Source organism: Trichomycterus rosablanca, chromosome 3 (genome assembly GCF_030014385.1).
Source record: "Trichomycterus rosablanca isolate fTriRos1 chromosome 3, fTriRos1.hap1, whole genome shotgun sequence".
Taxonomy (NCBI): Eukaryota; Metazoa; Chordata; class Actinopteri; order Siluriformes; family Trichomycteridae; genus Trichomycterus; species Trichomycterus rosablanca.
In genome coordinates this window covers 26408066-26429257 of record NC_085990.1, presented here as the reverse complement: position 1 = coordinate 26429257, position 21192 = coordinate 26408066, and the positions used below count along the sequence as shown (strand labels likewise).

Here is a 21192-nt window from a genome sequence, read left to right as displayed (position 1 = left end):
CCCTACATAGTGCACTAAATTGTATATCAGATAACAGATTTATGTTCTCTACATAGTGCACTAGATAGTATTTTAGATATGAATTTATGTTCCCTACGTAGTGCACTAGAAAGTGAATTAATTAGTTTATGTTCCCTAAACAGTGCACTAGATTGTATATCAGATCACGGATTTATGTTCCCTACATAGTGTACTAGATAGTATTTTAGATATGAATTTATGTTCCCTACGTAGTGCACTAGAAAGTGAATTAATTAGTTTATGTTCCCTACACAGTGCACTAGATTGTATATCAGATCACGGATTTATGTTCCCTACATAGTGCACTAAATTATATATCAGATAACGGATTTATGTTCCCTACATAGTGCACTAGATTGTATATCCGATAACGGTTTTAATACGCGATCGGGGAATAAAGTCTGTGTCGCCTGCGAGCGCGTTTGTGTCTCTCTTGGCCGCTCGTTCTAGATTCTGGGAGATTTTATCTGACTTGCGGGCATCAGGGAGCCGCTATGTATATGCGGGAGACTCCCGGAACTTCCGGGAGACTTGGGATGTCTGCATTATAATTAAGTCTCTATTATATTAACTGCTCAATCTTAGATAAAACAAATCTTCGCTGTAGCTTTTTACCTTCTTTATGCCACTTAGTAGTCCATAACTTCTTACTCTTAAGGCTAAAGTAACTCGAACCCTCAATCAAACGCAGAGGTTACAAACCACAAATACACCATGTAACACCAAAAGTATGTAGACACCTCTCCTTACAGGTGTTTGACACACAAAAAGTCAAAGTCAAATCAATTTTGTAACAAATTCTATAATTTAAACTTTGACTGTGCCCCTGTGCACAAATTGAGGTTCATAAGACATGGTTTCATGAGTTTTATATGGAGGAACTCCAGTTGCCTGCACTGAGCCCTGAGCTCAACCCCTTTAAGCACCTTTGGCATTAAATAGAACTAGGGATGTCCCGATCACGTTTTTTTGTTCCCGATACCGATCCAGATTATTAATTTTGATCTCGATCCGATACCGAGTCTCAAACCGATACTTGTATTTTCTAGATATTGTCTAGATAAGAACTAGATAATACTGTTCACACAGTGCACACTTCAAGTACATAACAGTTATTCAAATTAATCCAATGTACATGTTTAACAACTAAATAGCTCTGCAGTGCTGTAGGGAAAAATGCTGCATCCAAGCTATTGGCTTAATGTTTTGTATTTTTACAAAATCAATCAAAATAAGTGAGATAATTACAGTTTTACTTTAAACTTTACATTCGAAGAAAAAAAATCTGTTTAATGCAGTGATACGCTAAAAATGAACAGAAATCTGTGTAGCAGCTTAACCCTTTCATGCCTGAGTGGAACATTCCATTTTCGGACACTATGTAACATGGTCATAGAAAAAACCTTATTGTGTAAATACCGTACATAGCATAGACTATATACACACACCATTATAACCAGAAGAATCAGTTCTTTAAAATGATATAAAACTCAGTATGGTTATTTAAGTGTAATATAACCAAATCTATACAAAAATCCTTCAAAATCAACCTAAAAAACCTCTCAATTTTTATTTCATACATAAATACTTACATTTTTAACACATTTCTGTGCAATTTAGAGAAAAATATAGAGTATATGAAATGTTTGCAATTTTGTGAGCCATTTGTCAAGATAATAATTTTGAATCTATCATCTTCTATTCAAAAGTTATGATCAATTTAGCAGAAGGTGTCATTTAGCAATTTAGAATGTCCGTGTAGCTCCTTTTTTACCTCACTTTTTACCAATGTCAGCATACACTATACACCAATGAAAGTGTACTTTTATGAAAAAAAACCCTGCATATACACACACCATTATAACCAGGAGAATCAGTTCTTTAAAATTATATGAAACACAATGTTTTTCAAGTGTAATATAATAAATGTTTACAAAAAACCTTCAAAATCAACCTAAAAAAATCTCTCGTTGTTTATTTAATTCATAAAAACTTACATTTTTAACACATTTCTGTGCAATATAGAGAACAATATAGAACATATGAAATGTTTGCAATTTTGTGAGCCATTTGTCAAGATAATAATTTTGAATCTATCATCTTCTATTCAAAAGTTATGATCAATTTAGCAGAAGGTGTCATTTAGCAATTTAGAATGTCCGTGTAGCTCCTTTTTCACCTCACTTTTTACCAATGTCAGCATACACTATACACCAATGAAAGTGTACTTTTTTCTTAATTATTACTAAATTGTCAACATTCATATTTTTGAAATAAGACAGCAGATAAAATGTATTTGACAAAATAAGCACTCTAACAACAGTGTATAGTTCAAAAACATTAAAGATTTTTATTAGAATTATATACACTTCTCATTCTATAAATAATTTCAAAACAACAATACAATATAGTTCAGCACTATTGAAGAACATCACTCCATAAAACAAACTTTCAAATAATCCAATTCAACAATACAAGAAAAAGCAATTATTTGTTCAGGATAATCATTGAACAATTCAGTAAACAGTTTTGAGGCAACAGGATATCAAATCTCATCTAAGCCATTTTGCCAAAAATTCACTACAAAATATTTAACAGACAATGCACAATGGATAATTACCTCAAATTACCTCCTTCCAATGAACAATGCACACTGAACTTTGACCTGTGAAGAGAAAGAGAAACAAAGAACATATACACAAACACAGGGGTTGAGGAAGGATGAGCGGGACTGACAGTAGAAGACAGAAGCCCTGTGTAGGTCTAACTGCGAAACTCATCTCCTTCGCTAGAATGCCAAGACTGAAAACAGTTTCGATTGCCAACTAAACAAAATCTTCTACCTTGGCACTCAGGAGCCATGCATGCAATCTTTGTTTTATTTTCTTTTTTGAATTTTTTGTAGCAAAGCCAGCAATTTCTTGATACTTGCTCTATCTGAGGAATGTGGGTGACGTAAAACGATGAGGAAGTGGTTGGAGCTACTGAAAGCTGAGATGGCAAAATTGAATCGACGGAAATTTCTGCAAGTTGGCGCGACAGATTTTCCCTAAAGTTTATCTGGCTGTAGCCTGCTGAACTAAACCCATACCGTGATGCTGGATTGGAATGATGCCAGTCCTGAAACAAAATGAAACTATTAACGACGGCTATGTCCACAAAATGGAAGAAAAGTGTTTTCCACCACTTTTGAGTTTTCTGAAGCAGATTGTATGTGTTTAACATTTGATCAGATCTGTCAACACCTCCCATGTGTTTATTGTAGTCCTTTACTACAGCTGGTTGACGGACTACTTTTCTGTCCCACGTGGCACCATTCTTTACCATCCTAGAAACCTCTGATGAATCATTAGCATTGTGGAAATTAGAGAGGCATGTAACTGCTCGCGTGTCCTTCCACTGAACAACTAAGACATTTCCGTCAATTCTACACCACCTCATATCACCACGGTTAGCTTGCCGCTCCCATTTCTTGACATCTTTGAAATCCACTGGGAATTTCTTACGATTAATCCTACATGTCCCACAAGCATTGATTTCCCACTCCTTAAGTCGGACCATAACAGTTGGTGATGTATAGAAGTTGTCAAACCAAACTGTGTGACCTTGATTTTTAAATGGCTGCACAAGGTCTTCGATCACTTTTATAGCCAAATCAGTTATGCGCCCATCAAGACTTCCTGTGTAAACATCAAAGTCTAAGGTATATCTCGAATCTGAAGTTGCAATGACCCACAATTTGAAACCCCAGCGAGTAGGTTTGCCCTTCATATACTGCTTGAATCCTGATCGACCTTTTGATTTTACCATTCTCTCGTCTATGCTCAGATTTTCATTAGCCTGGAAAAGCTGCTGACACTTGGTTTTGAGGTGGTCCATCAGGTAACGCAACTTCCTAAGACGATCAAGATTATTTTCTGTGGCAGGATCTACAACATGGAGGGCTGACATCAATTCCTTGAAACGGTCACGGGACATGAATAACTTGGCCCATGAACCCTGAAGAGATTTGGTTCCCCAATATCTGTGAATGCTGTGCAGGGACGTGAAACCCATGTAAATAAGGAGCCCAAGAAACCGGTAGAATTCATCCGCGGTCACTTCTTCCCATGCCCCATGATGGTTCGCATAAGACGGCCTATTCAGTACAAGCTCCCACCCCTTAGAGTTTGTAAACTGGCAAATCTCGGCAACGATGGTGTACGTGAAAAACAACTTGAAGAAGTCTATTTCACGCAAGGTACTTGTGGCTGACCGTACAGCCCTACGCACACTTTCCAGATCTATGCCTACTGGACGAGAGGGATTAAATGGTATGGGCTTTGGTGCTTCTGTGTCTACATCAGCATAGGAAGGAAAGGATACAGAGTCAGGAAAGCGTTTCCGCTTCCTACCTGACATGGGACAAGAAAGACTAACCAAACCCATAAAAGAAAGCAAACATTAGTAAAAATCATAATCTCAGTTTGTACTCTTTTGTTAATTTTAACTTTTTGTTGGCAGCCCTGATTGTGTGTGTGGGTGCAAATGCTGACATTTATTGTCAGCATATATGTACACACACACATTTACAAATACACACTATTGGAATACATGCATTTACCGATAGGAGGTTGTTGGTTGATCCCTCTGCTCATCTTGCTCCTCTTCATCCTCTTCTTCCCCTTCATCCAAGAGCTCCATGTCCATGAAGTCCTCCTCTTCAATGGTCATGCCTTCATGATCTTCATCGCTGTCATGTTCAGCAATAAGTCTAAGCTCGTCAGGGCCTAGCCGCTGTCTCCTCTTCAGAGACTCCATAAGGCGTGCATATTGAGCCTTGTCTCCATCCATGTCATAATAATAAAAGAAAAGAGATTACAGTGAATAAAGGTGGTGACAGTGATGTTATTTTAAAAAATAATTACATATATGTAGAATTCAATCACAAATACTCTATGTTTTTGCCAGAGAAGCTAATGTCCACAGGCTCATGTTTAGAAGTAAACTCAAGTACACTGAACCAATACATATGACAAAAGTTTCTCAAATCTGGCACATGGTTTACACATAAAACAATAATTATCTAAGAGAAGCAATAATTACAAGAAAAAACTTGATGCTATGGTTATATTTAAAAATGTTGTAAATAGTCACAGACTGAAATGTTATGCACCTGTATGCTTTCAAAAAAAGCTTTCAAAAAAAGTTTGATACCATATTTTAGTCCCTTTCAAATATCTCTTGCAATACATTAGAAAATTATGCAACTCTGACAGAAATATTTTATAGATAAAACTATATTTCACTGATACAAGTAAGAATTACCACAGAAAAAAATATATTATGGTAAAAAAAGAAGTTATAAATTGCCCAGACTGACATTTTATCTACCTATATGCACCTATATGGTAGCATAGCATACTTTAGTCTCTTTCAAATAAATGCAGCAATTTTTTAGAAAATGATGCAAATTTGACAGAAATATTTTATAGATAAAATAATATTTCTCTGTTATAAGTACAAATTACCACAGATAAAATATACCATGGAAATAAAGGTTATAAATTGCCCAGACTGACATATCCACAACTTTATGCTTTCTGCCTCAGCTTACTTTAGCCAGTCATGCTAAATGCATGCAATGCAAAATGTAATTATATTATGAGCAAAGCTAAGGTGATTTCTAAGCAGACTTTAGACAGTATTGAAGTAAAACAAGTAAGCTATAACTGATTTCAAGATTACATGCATAAAATCTAACTTTGGAGTTTGAGAGCAGCCTTTAGCAGACTTTTCAAACCACATGGCTTCAGGATGTAACAAACAGCTCCGGTAGCTTAGCTTAGGTTCACTACTAATCACTTATTTGTGTAAAACTGCTGCATACTTTACAAACTACTAAACAAACGAGACTAAAAAGGTATCTGATAAACTCTCCACACGTATTTATTTCCATCTAGATGGACATAAAAAACATTACAATCGATTCAGAAAGGAGAGCAGAGCACCTGACTGACTAAACTTAGAACGCAACTCTCAGAATCACCTCAGCCTTTCCAAAGCGTAAACACTAATAATATTACAATTTTACCATTAAAGCCAAGTTTTCTGAGTAGAAATGAAAAGTAATAACACTAATAAACAGTTTTAAAATAAATCTTACCTTATTTCACTGACAGAATTTCTCTTTCTGTGTTGTTATCCAGTCGACTGTCTCAGCAGCGCTCCGTGTGAGGGCGGGGCGAATAAAAAAAATAAATTCTCCGCCTTCTCATTAAATATGCAAACCAGCCACGACACAAACCGCTTGACCAATAACATTGCCTTTTAGCCTGGGTTGTCAGCTACCTGGGGCAGTTTTCAGATTTACAATCAGTGATTGGACGGCGGAGATATAAGGCTTCAAGCCATCGAAATTATTGTTTCGAAATTTGAATGGGCCGGCTGTAAAGGGTTAACTTGAATATAAGAAAAAAAGTTACTTAAAAGCATTACAGTAAAACCTGAATACCAAAATAAAATGGAAAGGCTCTTTTGTTATGAAGGAAAGCCAGTTCTTAAAGTGCTTGTATTGCGACAGTGGTTTGATGGACGTTTCTATGCGAAGTGAGTGTGTTTTGACCCTTTGGGGCTTCCATAGTGCATGGAATAGCGTGCTTGACTCTAGCTGTCCGCTATTCGGAACCGTAACAGAAGAAGTTAATAAAGTGTTCTGCTCCCGACAATATGTGAATATACCGTGTATTTATTTCTTTATTAAACGAGTGCATCACTACATTGTTTTGTAAACCGGTGTGATCCTTGACTCACACACCATATAAATAGTAAAATTGTACAGTAATGAACGCAGCTCTGCTCCTACCGCCTCGTGAAACGCTCGCATTGCAGACATTACACTTCACTGCTGGACTTGTTTCACTTTCCAATTTAAAGTATTTCCACACAGCGGACATGCTGATGTAAAACAAAAGATCGGGATTACGAACGGGTTTAGTAAAGCCGATTCCGATCAGTTAAAAAATGCCTTGATCGGCCCTGATCCCGATCTTTGAGATCGGATCGGGACATCCCTAAATAGAACGTCAAATTGAAGTTCGAAGTCTAGTGCCTGACCTTACAAAGTCTTACTAGTAACTAAATCAGCACAAACTCCCACAAACAACTAAACAAAAGCATTTCCAAAACAGTGGATGGTGTGGTGTGATTGCCAACTCTATATTAGATGGATTTTAAATGGTATGTCCAAGGGCTGCACGGTGGCTAAGTGGGTAGCACTGTTGTCTCACAGCAAGAAGGTCCTGGGTTTGATCCCCAGGTAGGGCGGTCCGGGTCCTTTCTGTGTGGAGTTTGCATGTTCTTCCTGTGTCTGCGTGGGTTTACCCTGGGTACACCGGTTTCCTCCCACAGTCCAAATACATGCAATTGAGGTAAATTGGAGATACTAAATTGTCCATGACTGTGTTTGATATAACATTGTGTGAACTGATGAATCTTGTGTAATGAGTAACTACTGTTCCTGTCAAGAATGTAACCTAAAGTGTACAACATGACGTTAAAATCCTAATAAACAAACAAAAATGTCCAACAAGACACTTCGATATGTCATGCTTCTGGTATTTTTTTGCAGGTATGATATACAATGAGAAGGATCAGGAAATAAGAGATATGGGCTACCACAGACATGCCTTTAATGTTCTCATCAGCAACAGAATCGGTTACCACAGAGACCTACCAGACACCAGAAATGAAAAGTAGGTGTGTGGGTGTGTGTGGGTGTGTGTGGGTGTGTTACGCTCCTGGTTGGACCATGTTGGTAGAACGTTATTTGTAAGCCACTAATCAGTATATTTTTGTGTTGTGTGCATACCTAATTTGGCACAGTTTTTATACTGGATGCCGTTCCTGCCGCAACCCTGGCTATTCTTATCCAGGCTTGGGAGCAGCACTGAGAGCGCCCTGAAAAGTGCACATCCCAATAGCTATGCTGTTTGGTCATCCATCCTCCAGACAATTATGTCTAGGTAGATGCAGGACTGGCCACTACTACACACACATACATAGATTTCTGAATCTCTGAAGCCTAAATTGTGTGCCAGTATACAACAAGTTTAATAAGGACATGGTTTCATAAGTTTGGAGGAACTCCAGTGACTTGCACCAAATCCATGACTTAACCACAGTGAACAGCTTGGGAATAAATTGGGATATCTATTGTGACCCAGGACTTCTCACGTGCTGTCAGTGTTCGACTTCATAAATGGTAGTTGGGCTGAAAACATGGACGTGCTTCAAAATCTTGTGCTTCAATAACTTCAGCTACATGCTGCAAACTATGTATGTGAAATACTGGCTAAACTTGAAGTAAACATGTCGTGTTGTGTGCAATATTGCTTTGTAAGAGAATAGCTCTAAGAAATGAGCTATTTTGTTAGTAGTACTTAGGCGAGGGGACTATGACAAGTGTTGTAGGGCCATTGTTTATTATTTTTTTTATTTGACTCGAAGAATAACGTTGGAATACTTTGAGAATTAAGTTGAAATATTATGGTCAAAAAGTGTGCAACAGGAAGACAGCAGTTAAGCTCCTCATGTTAAAATAAGGGGCATGGAGGAAAAGTAATAGAGTTTCAGTTTGGTTTCTTGGATTTTAAGCAAGAGGTTAGATTTAATTTGATTAAGCATCCAAATTTCCAAATTGATGACTTTCTGTGTTGAACAATGATGTTGGGTGATTTGCTTGAGTAAGTGTTGCTGACTCTAGCACAATGTGTGAGATCTGATGATCTGATGAGCTTAAAGTTCATGTAATACTAGCATCTAATTAGTTGTCGTATTTATTATTGATACTACTCCTAGGATCATTTTCCAAAAAGCTAATGTTTAATGGCATAGCAAAGGCAGCTAGGGGTTGGCTAACTTCCTCCAGTGTGCTTAAGCCTCTGTTATTCATTTATTTTTGGTGGTATGGTTTTAACTTGGTGTTTCTTTACTACTTTAATCCTCCAGGTGCAAAGCTAAGATGTATCCATTAGCATTACCCACTGCCAGTGTCATCATCTGCTTCTTTAATGAGGCATTCTCAGCATTGCTAAGGACTGTGCACAGCGTTCTGGATCGAACACCTGCTTACCTTCTGCATGAGATCATCCTGGTGGACGACAGCAGTGAGCTAGGCAAGCCTCTTTACCTCCAGTTTTAAAATGTTCTTTTAAATCAGTCTGATATGACATTGTTACTAGTCTGGTTCTGACACCAGTATCTTCACCTGTATCATCTATTACACTGCTTAAAAAATTAAGGGAATAATTAAATCACACATTTGATCTCGATAAAGTAGTGTAAAAATTAGGACTGTGAGCACAGGTTCCACTGGAGGATGTCTGACCCTCATGCCGCCCTCATGGAGTCTATTTCTGGCAGTTTGGTCATAAACATGCTCATCAGTAGCTAGCTGGAGGTCATTTGTAGTGCTCATCCGGTTCTCTCTGCACAATGAAGCAGATACTGGTCCTGCGGATGGGTCTGATGCCCTTCTACAGCCCTGTCCAGCTCTCCTCCTGTAATGGCCTGTATCCTGGTATCTTCTTAATGCTTTTGAGACTGTCCTGGGAGACACAGCAAACTAGCTTGCAACCACGTGTATAAATGTGCCATCCTGGAGGAGCTGGACTACCTGAATGGACTGCAGCTACTGCCTTATGCTACCAGTAGTGACAAGAACACTAAAATAAACATAAAACTAAAGAAGTCTGTTGTCTGTGGCTACCACCTGCAAAAACCATTTCCTTTTGGTTCACAATCACTCATGATTTGTAATTGGACATATTACTGTGACAAGTGGTCCCTTTATTTTTGAGCACTGTATTGTTACCTGTCGGGGAAAATGTTGCATCATCTCAAAGAAAATTGTAGTAATATTATGACTGGAACATACACTGAGCCAAAACATTGTGATCACCCGCCCAGTCGAAATGGACTCCACAAGACATCTAAAGGTGTCCTGTTTTATCTGGTTAAAGAACATTACTAGCATAATCTTCAACTTCTGTACCTAGTGATGCCATCTCCAACACGGATAAGAGCTTTACAGCGTCATTAGTTTAAAGACTGCTGTGCAGGGGAAAAGGGTTTGATTTCACTTGACTGTTTGTGTTCTGTGTAGATGATCTGAAGGAGGACCTGGATGTGTATGTGCAGAAGAACCTGCCAGATAAAGTGAAGGTTGTACGGAATGAGAAGAGAGAAGGGCTCATTCGGGGACGAATGATCGGAGCGTCGCATGCTACAGGTCCGCACTTCATAATTATATTCGAGGCAGTGGTGACTCAGTGGTTAAGGTACCGGACTAGTAATGCAAGCCCCAGGACCACCACTGTTGGGCTTCCTAGTAAGGCCCTAACCCTCAATTGCTTGCATTGTAATTGGTTCCATTTGTAAGACACTTTGGCTGCAGGCGTCTGCTAAATGCCATAAATGAAACTCTACTTAATTCTCTCTTCGTTTCTCACGCTGTCACTTCTTCTTACTGGTTTAGGTGAGGTCTTGGTCTTCTTGGACAGTCACTGTGAGGTGAATGAGATGTGGCTACAGCCCCTGCTGACTCCTATTAAAGAGAACCGTCACACAGTGGTGTGCCCCGTCATCGATATCATCAGTGCAGATACACTAATCTACACTCCCTCCCCCATTGTGAGGGGTGGCTTTAACTGGGGGCTGCACTTTAAATGGGACCCCGTTCCTCCAGCAGAACTCAACAGTCCCAGTGGAGCCATCAGGTACACAAAGATTTTCTAATATACTGTATTTTGAACAATAAATGTGTAAAAGACAACAGTGCTTTTAATCACTGGAAGAAAATACTGAAAATTTGTATGCAGTATTAGAAACAAAAAATCATACAAAACAGCTTCTGTTGGCTAGCGTACTTTACCGCTGTGCCACCAAGTGCCCAAACTCTGGTTACCTGCATCATGCACCTGAAATAAAAATCAAACTCTAACTGATGTCACTGTAGCTGTGTTTGTTCTACTGCTATACACTCTTTAGCACTAACACTTTGGGCTTTGACTTGTTCAGTGTTTGCATTGATTTTTGGCCTTGTCTCTGATCTTCTTCCAGGTCTCCTACGATGGCTGGAGGCCTGTTCGCAATGGACAGGGCATACTTTAACGAGCTCGGACAGTACGACAGTGGCATGGACGTCTGGGGTGGGGAAAATCTTGAGATTTCATTTCGGGTAAAGAATCAACTCGTGCACACACAAACCTGAGTGTTTTCAACATTTCTATTATAGGTTTTCTTCTTTTTTCAAATGCTTTGGCAGTGCTGATAAACAGTCCTGCTGAGAATGTTCCACCATCCAATTATCATCTGTTCAGTGGCGGGTTATATGGGGGTCTCAATCAGTTGATGAATGGGGTACACGTGTAATAAAGTGTACTAAGAAAAAAATGGACTGCAGTCATGAATTTTATACCCACAAAGTTCATCTATATGTAAGTTATGGATTATAAAATAATCAATGAATGTATGTTCCAATACCTCTAAAGTTGGAGAATTACTGGGTTAGTGTGTTGGGTCCCCTGTTCAGGTTCCTACAGACCTGGGGGGTGCACAAGCACAAACCCATAGGCTCCTTTCAGCTTGGATTACGATATCTGACTGTAGCCCATCTGTTGCTCTGTACACTTTGTCACTCCGCTGTACCCCACCTGATTATTTATTATTTAAGTAATAAAACATTCTCCACACTGCAATGACTTTAACAATGACATAGTAGTGTGTGTTGTTCTGGCACGAGTGTAAAAGGTGCAACAGTGTTGTTGGGATTTTTAAGTGCCACATACATTTATGGCCTTGAGTGGCACATTGCAGGCCAGCTGACAAAATGGTTAGGACTTACTGACCTAGACAGTGTTTGTTTTCCAGAGACGCCCATTGCACCCCTGTGTATTTGGGGCCATTTTAAATAATGTATACCTTATTCTCTAGTTATTTATAATAACGGAGTTAGTCATGCCCATAGTTTTCTTCAGTTGGTGTATCAAAACAATGTTTTTGGTCGCAATATTTAATCTAAACTGTTAAAGATTTAGAGGTGGAAAAGTTCACATTAATTTGTATGCGACAAAAAGCTAATGAAATGAAAAATGCAGCAGGATGAGCTTTTTTTTGTTGCAACGAGACGCTGCTTCCACCTAGTGGTGATTGGAGACACTAACACCCTTAAAAAAGTGGTGTTTTTATTGCTTTTGTAGCAATCTCTTAATCTCACACCGGTAATAAATGACCCGGTACTGGTCCGCGGCCTGGTGGCTGGGGACCACTGCTCTAATCCATCGTAGGGCTTTGGCCATACCCCCCGGCATAGCTAATCATGTCTCTGTGTAGACACTCGCTCAGTCGGCCGTTAGCACAGCTGAGATTACAAAACCCAGATAACATAATAGGCCACTGCTCGGTGGTCCGTGTACCTTTGGTAATTCGTTTTTCACTTTAAATCCCAAAGTTGAAAAACAAGAAAACGGGTCGTTTTTTGTTTTTCGTTTCAAAAACCAATATTGAAAAACGGGAAAACGGGGCGTTATTCGTGTTTCGTTTTAAGATCAAAAATCAAATAACAAATAAGCAGAAATTGAAAAACGGGTCGTATTTTAATTTTCCAAAATCAACATTTTTTATCAGTTCAACCAGAAATAAAAGAGCGAGCGCGTGCACGTGCTGAGGTGCGTATACATGCTTCATATAAAGTGTAAATCAGGTACAAGTGTTGAGAAGACGGAGCAAAAAGTCATAATAACGTTACACCGCGTCCCCTGTTCTATTACCGTAATACAGGCAGAACTAATCGTACATGTCACGGTGACACTATTACAACATCTAATGCTTCTTTTTAATCAGTGTTCTGCTTATTATTTGCCAAATAACTTTTTGAAATATATTTGATTGTTGTTGCTCCTTGTTTACTGCAGAGTTAGTTCGTGCAATTTTATTAATTTTTGGATGTTTATTGGCCGAGAACAAGAAATATTGAATCGCCTCGGTTAAGGATTCGAATCTTTGTACTGAATCAGGAATCACGAGTCCGAGATCTCAATTAACCCGGATCCTATGAGTCCTCTGATCGGCCCTGGCTCTGAGTGCATGGAAGACAAGTGAGATCTGGATGCATTTTCATGCAGTAAATCAATCTCAATCAAGATGTCAGTACAAGTGACTCAAGTGAACCGAATCACATCACTGAGTGACTCAGACTAACCCGAGTCCATAAAATGAACCGAATTTACCACCACTATGTGACATGTACGATTAGTTATGCCTGTATTACAGAACTGAGTCCTATACGGTAATAATAATAATAATAACGTAAAAAATAATGCAGCATTCTTTTTCTTAGAATAGCCCCCTATTTTTTTTTAGGATAAATAGTTCTTGTGTGAATTACAAGGGCAGGAAAAAGTACAGCAGACACAAAAGTCAGAACAGGGGACGCGGTGTAACGTTATTATGACTTTGTGCTCCGTCTTCTCAACACTTGTACCTGATTTACACTTTATATGAATGTATAAATGCATGTATACGCACCTCAGCACGTGCACGCGCTCGCACTTTTATTTCTGGTTGAACTGATAAAAAATGTTGATTTTGGAAAATTAAAATACGACCCGTTTTTCAATTTCTGCTTATTTGTTATTTGATTTTTGATCTTAAAACGAAAAACGAATAACGCTCCGTTTTCTTGTCTTTCAACTTTGGGAATTAAAGTGGAAAACGAATTACCAAAGGTACACGGACCCTGGGTCCGTGTACCTTTGGTAATTCGTTTTTCACTTTAAATCCCAAAGTTGAAAAACAAGAAAACGGGTCGTTTTTTGTTTTTAGTTTCAAAAACCAATATTGAAAAACGGGAAAACGGGGCGTTATTCGTGTTTCGTTTTAAGATCAAAAATCAAATAACAAATGAGCAGAAATTGAAAAACGGGTCGTATTTTAATTTTCCAAAATCAAAATTTTTCATCAGTTCAACCAGAAATAAAAGAGCGAGCGCGTGCACGTGCTGAGGTGCGTGTACACGCTTCATATAAAGTGTAAATCAGGTACAAGTGTTGAGAAGACGGAGCAAAAAGTCATAATAACGTTACACCGCGTCCCCTGTTCTATTACCGTAATACAGGCAATACCGTAATACAGGCTTATTTGTTATTTGATTTTCGTACATGTCACGGTGAAGCTATTACAACATCTAATGCTTCTTTTTAATCAGTGTTCTGCCTATTATTTACCACATAACTTTTTGAAATATATTTGATTGTTGTTGCTCCTTGTTCACTGCAGAGTTAGTTCGTGCAATTTTATAAATTTTTGGATGTTTATTGGCCGAGAACAAGAAATATTGAATCGCCTCGGTTAAGGATTCGAATCTTCGTACTGAATCAGGAATCACGAGTCCGAGATCGCAATGAACCCGGATCCTATAGGTCCTCTGATTGACACTGGCTCTGAGTGCACGGAAGATAAGTGATATCTGGATGCATTTTCATGCAGTAAATCAATCTCAATCAAGATGGCAGTACAAGTGACTCAAGTGAACCGAATCACATTACTGAGTGACTCAGACTAACCCGAGTCCATAAAATGAACCGAATTTACCACCACTATGTGACATGTACGATTAGTTATGCCTGTATTACAGAACTGAGTCCTATACGGTAATAATAATAGTAATAGGATAAATAGTTCTTGTGTGAATAACAAAGGCAGGAAAAAGTACAGCAGACACAAAAGTCAGAACAGGGGACGCGGTGTAACGTTATTATGACTTTTTGCTCCGTCTTCTCAACACTTGTACCTGATTTACACTTTATATGAAGCATGTATACGCACCTCAGCACGTGCACGCGCTCGCTCTTTTATTTCTGGTTGAACTGATAAAAAATGTTGATTTTGGAAAATTAAAATACGACCCGTTTTTCAATTTCTGCTTATTTGTTATTTGATTTTTGATCTTAAAACGAAACACGAATAACGCCCCGTTTTCCCGTTTTTCAGTATTGGTTTTTGAAACGAAAAACAAAAAACGACCCGTTTTCTTGTTTTTCAACTTTGGGATTTAAAGTGAAAAACGAATTACCAAAGGTACACGGACCACCCTGCTCCACCCAAGTGCCTCATCCTGTTACTTTTTTTAGTCCAAAATTACATAATAGCAATAGTATCGATGTAAACAAAACGTGTGCTTTCTCTCTGTCTCTAAGATCTGGATGTGTGGAGGTCAGCTGCTAATCATTCCCTGCTCCAGAGTGGGTCACATCTTCCGGAAACGGCGTCCATACGGCTCCCCAGGAGGCCAGGACACCATGGCCCACAATTCCCTGCGGCTGACTCATGTCTGGATGGATGAGTACAAGGTAAAAGCCTGCAGCAGGAGGACAGGGCTGTTATGTAGGAGACCCAACACACTGTCTAGTAATGAGGAAATAACTGATGAAGTGAAAGACACGGGCTTAAAATAAATGGTCATCCCCGTCTACAGACATAGCCAGTCATGTCCGTATGTAGATGCCTAACTGGGTAATAGCACCACTGGGGATTTGAATCCTGGGTCCCAGTAGTAGTGGCACTTTGCATATATATTTATGGTATTTACAGAAGTGATTTACATATGTGAATGAATACCACCAAGCAACTGAGAACCCAACAATGACAATCTGGCAGTGGTGGGGCTCGAACCTACGACTTTGTTACAAGATCTGATTACTAGTCCAATACTTTAAATGTTGAGCTACCAATGTGCTTGAGACATCTAATGTGGATTCTGGCCTTTGTATAATGATGAATGAAAAAACTGACTGCAATGTTTTTGATGTCCTGGCTCTCAGGAGCAGTATTTTGCACTTCATCCGGAGCTTAGGAATCGTGACTATGGAGATATCAGTGAACGCCTGGCTGTTCGCCGACGCCTGCAGTGTCGCTCCTTTAAGTGGTACCTGGACAACGTCTATCCAGAAATGCAGCTGTCCTCACCTCAGAATAAAGCACAGCATCCTGTTTTCTTCAACCGTGGAGTTAAGAGACCCAAAGTACTGCAGCGTGGCCGGGTAAAAAACAACCTCCTGCCACATGACCACCACACAGCAAAATTACTAGTATGGTTCTTTTTTAGCAGGTACACCACATGGTCAAACATATGTGGACAACCCTCCTAAAATAATTAAATGCTTTCAACCTAACACAATGCTTTCTGTCCTAACACCATATAAATGCTTATGGTTTTGGAGCCAAAAGCCCAACATTAGGAGCTTTAAGGCTACATTTTGCTATTTTAAGGCTACATTTTGCAAGTGTGTTGTGGGAAGGAAATCAAGCACTGAGCATTAAAAAAAAAAAAAAAAAAAAAAGGTTCCAGAATTAGATCCTTTAACTGATTTACCCCAACCCCCCTCTTTAATGACCAACACACATGTACACAGACAAGTGGTCATTAAAAGTAATGTTGAGTACGTTTCTCAACCTTTTTTTCAATCACTGATTACTTAACCCTTCTTTTTGGTCTCTCTCTTTTAGTTACGCAACCTGCTGGCCAACAAGTGTTTGGTGGCTCAAGGACGTCCCAGCCAGAAGGGTGGCGCTGTTGTGGTGAGACCCTGCGATTCTCAGGACCCTGAACAGGTACAGGATTAATAGAGTTGTTATTCTTGAAATCACAGGGAATTGAGGTTAAGGTTGGACATAGAAAAACCTAGAGATGCTCGCTGTCTGATTAATTCCTGCATTCACTTCTATACGTGTGATGATTGTAGAAATATTTAGTTCACTAATTGAGGGATACTGGAACCCATGCAAAATTAAATCACTGTAATTAAGTCACTTCTGGCTAGACCGTCTGGTATTAGACTACCATTTTCTGGGGTTGAAAATAGTAAGTGCTCACACAGATCATCTACTCCAGAGATGATTATCTACGCTAGATGTAGAATAGGCCAATAGGACCAATAAAACTAGCATAAAACACATATTCCTTCCGTGAATATCAAAAATGCAATAACATGTCGTTATAAAAACATACAGACAAACAAACAAAACACCAGAGATGGGCAATTACATTTTACAAGGGGCCTCAAACTGGGACTGTTGTGGAGGGCCGGACTAATAGGGTGAACTTAATTGTGCTCATTATTAATTGTATTTCTTTATAAAAAGCAGTAAATTGTACAGTTCTCATAAGCTCAGTAACAGGAGTAGATGTTGCAATCAGGCAATGAAAATGAGAAGCAGGCAGAGTAAAACATTAACGTTATCGGTATTTAATCAGTTTTCTCAAAAACAGGTGCAGGAAAAAAGGCAGGTGTTTAAATTCTCTATACACAAAGTCTAGCTGCTGTTTTGTTTGGAGTCTAAATACCTTATTTGCTGTTTTTCTTTATTATTGTTGGATATTATTTTTGGAAATCACAAAGCTGATCTTCACTCCTCCAGTCATGGATGTGTAAAACTCAATGAAAAGTCTTTTTTCCTTTTGCAGTCTAGCTAGCTAAGTTTCAGATTTGACTACTGTGACTACATCAATCAGGTTCTTGTATTTCTCTGTGTGTTTAGTGCCATAGTGGTGATTTAAATTCTAATCCCTAAGCTTTTTCATCCGACTTCACTTAATAAATACATATAAGTCCATGTCTTGTTTAAACTCTACCATCTTTATCACAGTTGATAGAGTTGTAGTTGTAGCTGTAAAAAAAAATGTCACTCTTGGATTCAAAATAACAAGAAGTTCAATGTTCACATTCATTCCAGTCAGGCTAAAGTCAGAACTCTGAGCATGCCATTGTTCCTCCACAGCAAACTTGTTAAACCATGTCCCTATGGAGCTTGCTTTGTCTTCTGGGCCACAGTCATGCTGGAACCAACATATGATTTCTTGTATAGAATTGATTTTATAGACCTGTATAGGTGTGACTAAAACCCCTGAACATATTCATTTACTAGGAGCTTCCACATATAAGTCCAAATGAACTTGTGTATCTGTACAGGAATGGGCGTATGATGAGGAGCATGAGTTGATCCTGGCAGGGCTACTGTGTTTGGACATGTCGGAGATTCGCTCGTCTGATTCTCCTCGCTTGATGAAGTGTCATGGCTCAGGAGGCTCACAACAGTGGAGCATCGGCGTGAGTCTCTTCCTCTTTCATGTCTTCCTAAACTCTAAACCCTCAACCTTCTGGTTCTGAATCTGTATTAAACCTAGAACTTTAATACTTCTATTATGGCTTTCCTCACGACTCAGAAGCCAGTCAACTACGTCTATGATAAAAGCCGACTGGCAGCAAGATCTAGTCAATTCTTTAAAGACTTCTATTTAAAACAAGCTTTGTGAAATATGCTTAAACTTTAACACCCAACAAAGCATCCAGTTGTTAACCACATGCCACTATACCACAAACTTTGTGTTAATGAATGAGATGAGCGCATGGGTGGCACAGCGGTCTGATATCCAAGCTCATCACAGCCAGCTGTGCCTGGGAAAGAGAAGCCTGGGTGACTTGTTTACATTCCTCCTACTGGGCCTGTTAAAGACATACCTCTACAGAAATACAAATAGAAATAGGGGGCCCCCCCCAGCCACTGCTTTACCGTATTGCACCTTAAATTTTAAACCTCAGGAGAAATACAAATAAATACAGATTTATTTTGTTCTGTTTCTTCCTGCAGAAGAACAATCGTCTGTACCAAGTGTCAGTCGGTCAGTGCCTGGCCATGCTCGATCCTCTTAGCCATAAGGGCTATGTTGGCATGGCGATCTGCGACAGCACAGAGGCCCAGCAGTGGGAGTTGGAAGGCTGATGAAGTTTGGCTTGGTCCTACACTCATGCTACTTTGTTTCTGTGAAGCGAAACTAAGGGCTTGGAATCACGGTGTAGGTGAAAGAACCGGACCAATAAATCCACAACTCGTCGTGGTAGCATTATTACTCGCTATTTTCTAACTGCCGTTGTGCTCATCATGGCTTTGAGCTCTTCAGTATTGTAAAACTTTAATAGAAGTGATTATTTTTTATTTATAACGTTAATCTGTTTGTTGGAATTGTAACCAGTTTGCACAGTGATCTTGCTGAGACAAGTCAAAGAGAAATATTTTTGTTGTAAACGTAGATGTTGTGTCCACTGAGTTTTGAAGTTTTAGATTTGATTATAACTATAATGTGTGTGTGATTTTTAGGGCATTAAATAAGCCACTGAAAGTTTCTGAGATAAAAGTACATGTTGAATCAAATAAATCCAGTAAATCGTTACTGAATTATGAAAGCTTGTGTTTGAATATGTAACCAATTTAACTAGCTTGTAAAATTGACTAATTTACTGCAGTTACTGTAAACCCCATTAGATGTGACCCTCCCACCCCAATCTTTCCAGAATGGGCCGGGGATAGCTGAAACTGTCAGCACTTGCAGTTGGTGAGCTGCATTTTTTCATGTGCCAGTGGTAGAGTCTCACACAGAGCTGTACGGTGTACAGAGAGCCACACTGAGCACTAGTGCATGTGTGTCCTCCCTGAAATCAGAAGGCACAATTGCACAGCGGCAGTGAAACGCTTTTTGACCTCCGTCTTTCAGTCAAAACCAAGTGTGCCTTTATAACGTACAAGTCAAGATTTTTTTTGCATTTCTACATTTTTATCTGTAAAATTAAGTGCAGTAAAATATACAGGCAGATTATATACCACAGACTCCGATAGAATGTGAAATGCATCACTTACAATCCCTTATTCAACAAATAACATATGGTTAAATCAAATGTTTCCATATATTTTAATACATTTAATATTAATTTAGTCTATCCCTCGGACAGTTAATAAATGAAGTGTTAAGTCAGGAATGTTGTATAAAATTTTATATCTATCAAGGTGAATCAGAATTAGCAGTTTATTTCTTAACCGTTTGCTTTCAGTCCTCCAATCAGGTTATAAATATTACTTGAAAATTGTTTGCAGATCAGGCAGTAATCACAATCAATTTTCCAATTTATCCATAATGTGTTCGGAGGAGTCGAGATGAGAAACTTGTCACAGCATGTATTGTGGCCTGACTTTGAGGCAACACATACCTTTGAAATCTGTATAGTGTACAGCAATCATATGAGCTTGTGTGGTGTAATGGTAACAGCAGTGCATGAGTTCCATGGATTTCAATCCATGCATACGAATGGCCGAATGATCCACTGTGACAGCTGGAGCAGCTGAAAGATCATTCATTCATTCATTCATACTGTAATGCATTTATTAATAACTAAAAAGCCCTCTGAAGTTATTTTGTCCGTGTTATTAATAAACTAAATAACTCTCAACTGTTAGTAAGATCATTTTACTAGTATGAATGAGTAGTCAGTTTAAGCACTAAAGACTCGACCACAGGACTGTCTCTTTACGATTATTAAAGCTTTGAAACCATGGTCAGTAATGGAACAACTCTTGAACTCTAGTCTGCTGTGAACGTGAGCTTTATTTTCATAATTGTGTTATATTCTATATTCTTGTTCTTTGTTATTCTGTAAACGACTGTACCAATAAATAAGTTCTCAATATTTAAAATGAGTAAGATTTGTCCTTTTTTTCGATTTGGGGTAAGGGATTGAGGGTTGGTTATAATTAAGTTATTTTATCATGGAAGGTAGTGTGGTGTGAATTTGAAGCACTGTCACTTCTTTCAGTCCACAGGGGGCAGTAATGTTTGTGAGGATGTAGGATGTAGATAATATTTCATTAAACGTTTTTGCTCTAAGCTGAAAGCAAAACGAACAAAATACTTAATCCTGGTATAATAATAATAATCTTTATATAGCACCTTTTCATACAGCAACAATTAAAAGTACTCTACAGGACAGAAAATGGCACAATACAACAATTCAAATAAATGAATAGGCTCTATGCACGCAAGCTCTGTGACGCGTTTCCGTTTAGCGTTAGTCGGGCAGTCTAGCTTCCGGTTTGTTATAAACACCGGCAAATTTCTAATCACAACGTGTCGTATAGCGGCGAATATACGAGTTTGAGTTCTAAAATTAGTAAGAAGGTTTTGTGTTTTCAAAAACAAGATCGGGGTGGATCGGTACATTCTCAGGGTTCATGTTGAACGCTGCATCCGACGGGTTAAAAAGAATAAGTTGTTTGACACAGTGATCGCTATCAGAGCATAAATCA

General features: G+C 38.8%; 1 protein-coding gene across 3 annotated transcripts in view; it reads left to right on the top strand.

Moving 5' to 3' along the window:
* galnt11 (UDP-N-acetyl-alpha-D-galactosamine:polypeptide N-acetylgalactosaminyltransferase 11 (GalNAc-T11)) overlaps window positions 1–20583 on the top strand; it is a 30847-nt gene extending 10264 nt beyond the window's left edge. The window contains exons 1-11 of one of the 3 annotated variants that reach the window (XM_062991120.1): window positions 6520–6609; window positions 7631–7758; window positions 9010–9176; window positions 10166–10291; window positions 10538–10778; window positions 11122–11239; window positions 15258–15410; window positions 15882–16100; window positions 16567–16671; window positions 18030–18167; window positions 18709–20583. In XM_062991120.1, the coding sequence (XP_062847190.1) occupies window positions 7685–7758; window positions 9010–9176; window positions 10166–10291; window positions 10538–10778; window positions 11122–11239; window positions 15258–15410; window positions 15882–16100; window positions 16567–16671; window positions 18030–18167; window positions 18709–18840 (1473 nt within the window). In that variant the 5' untranslated portion in view covers window positions 6520–6609; window positions 7631–7684 and the 3' untranslated portion in view covers window positions 18841–20583. Of the gene's footprint in view, window positions 1–6519; window positions 6610–7630; window positions 7759–9009; window positions 9177–10165; window positions 10292–10537; window positions 10779–11121; window positions 11240–15257; window positions 15411–15881; window positions 16101–16566; window positions 16672–18029; window positions 18168–18708 lie in introns of those variants that run through there. The other 2 variants (XM_062991118.1, XM_062991119.1) reach the window with 2 other exon arrangements.
* Window positions 20584–21192: the final 609 nt, after the last annotated feature.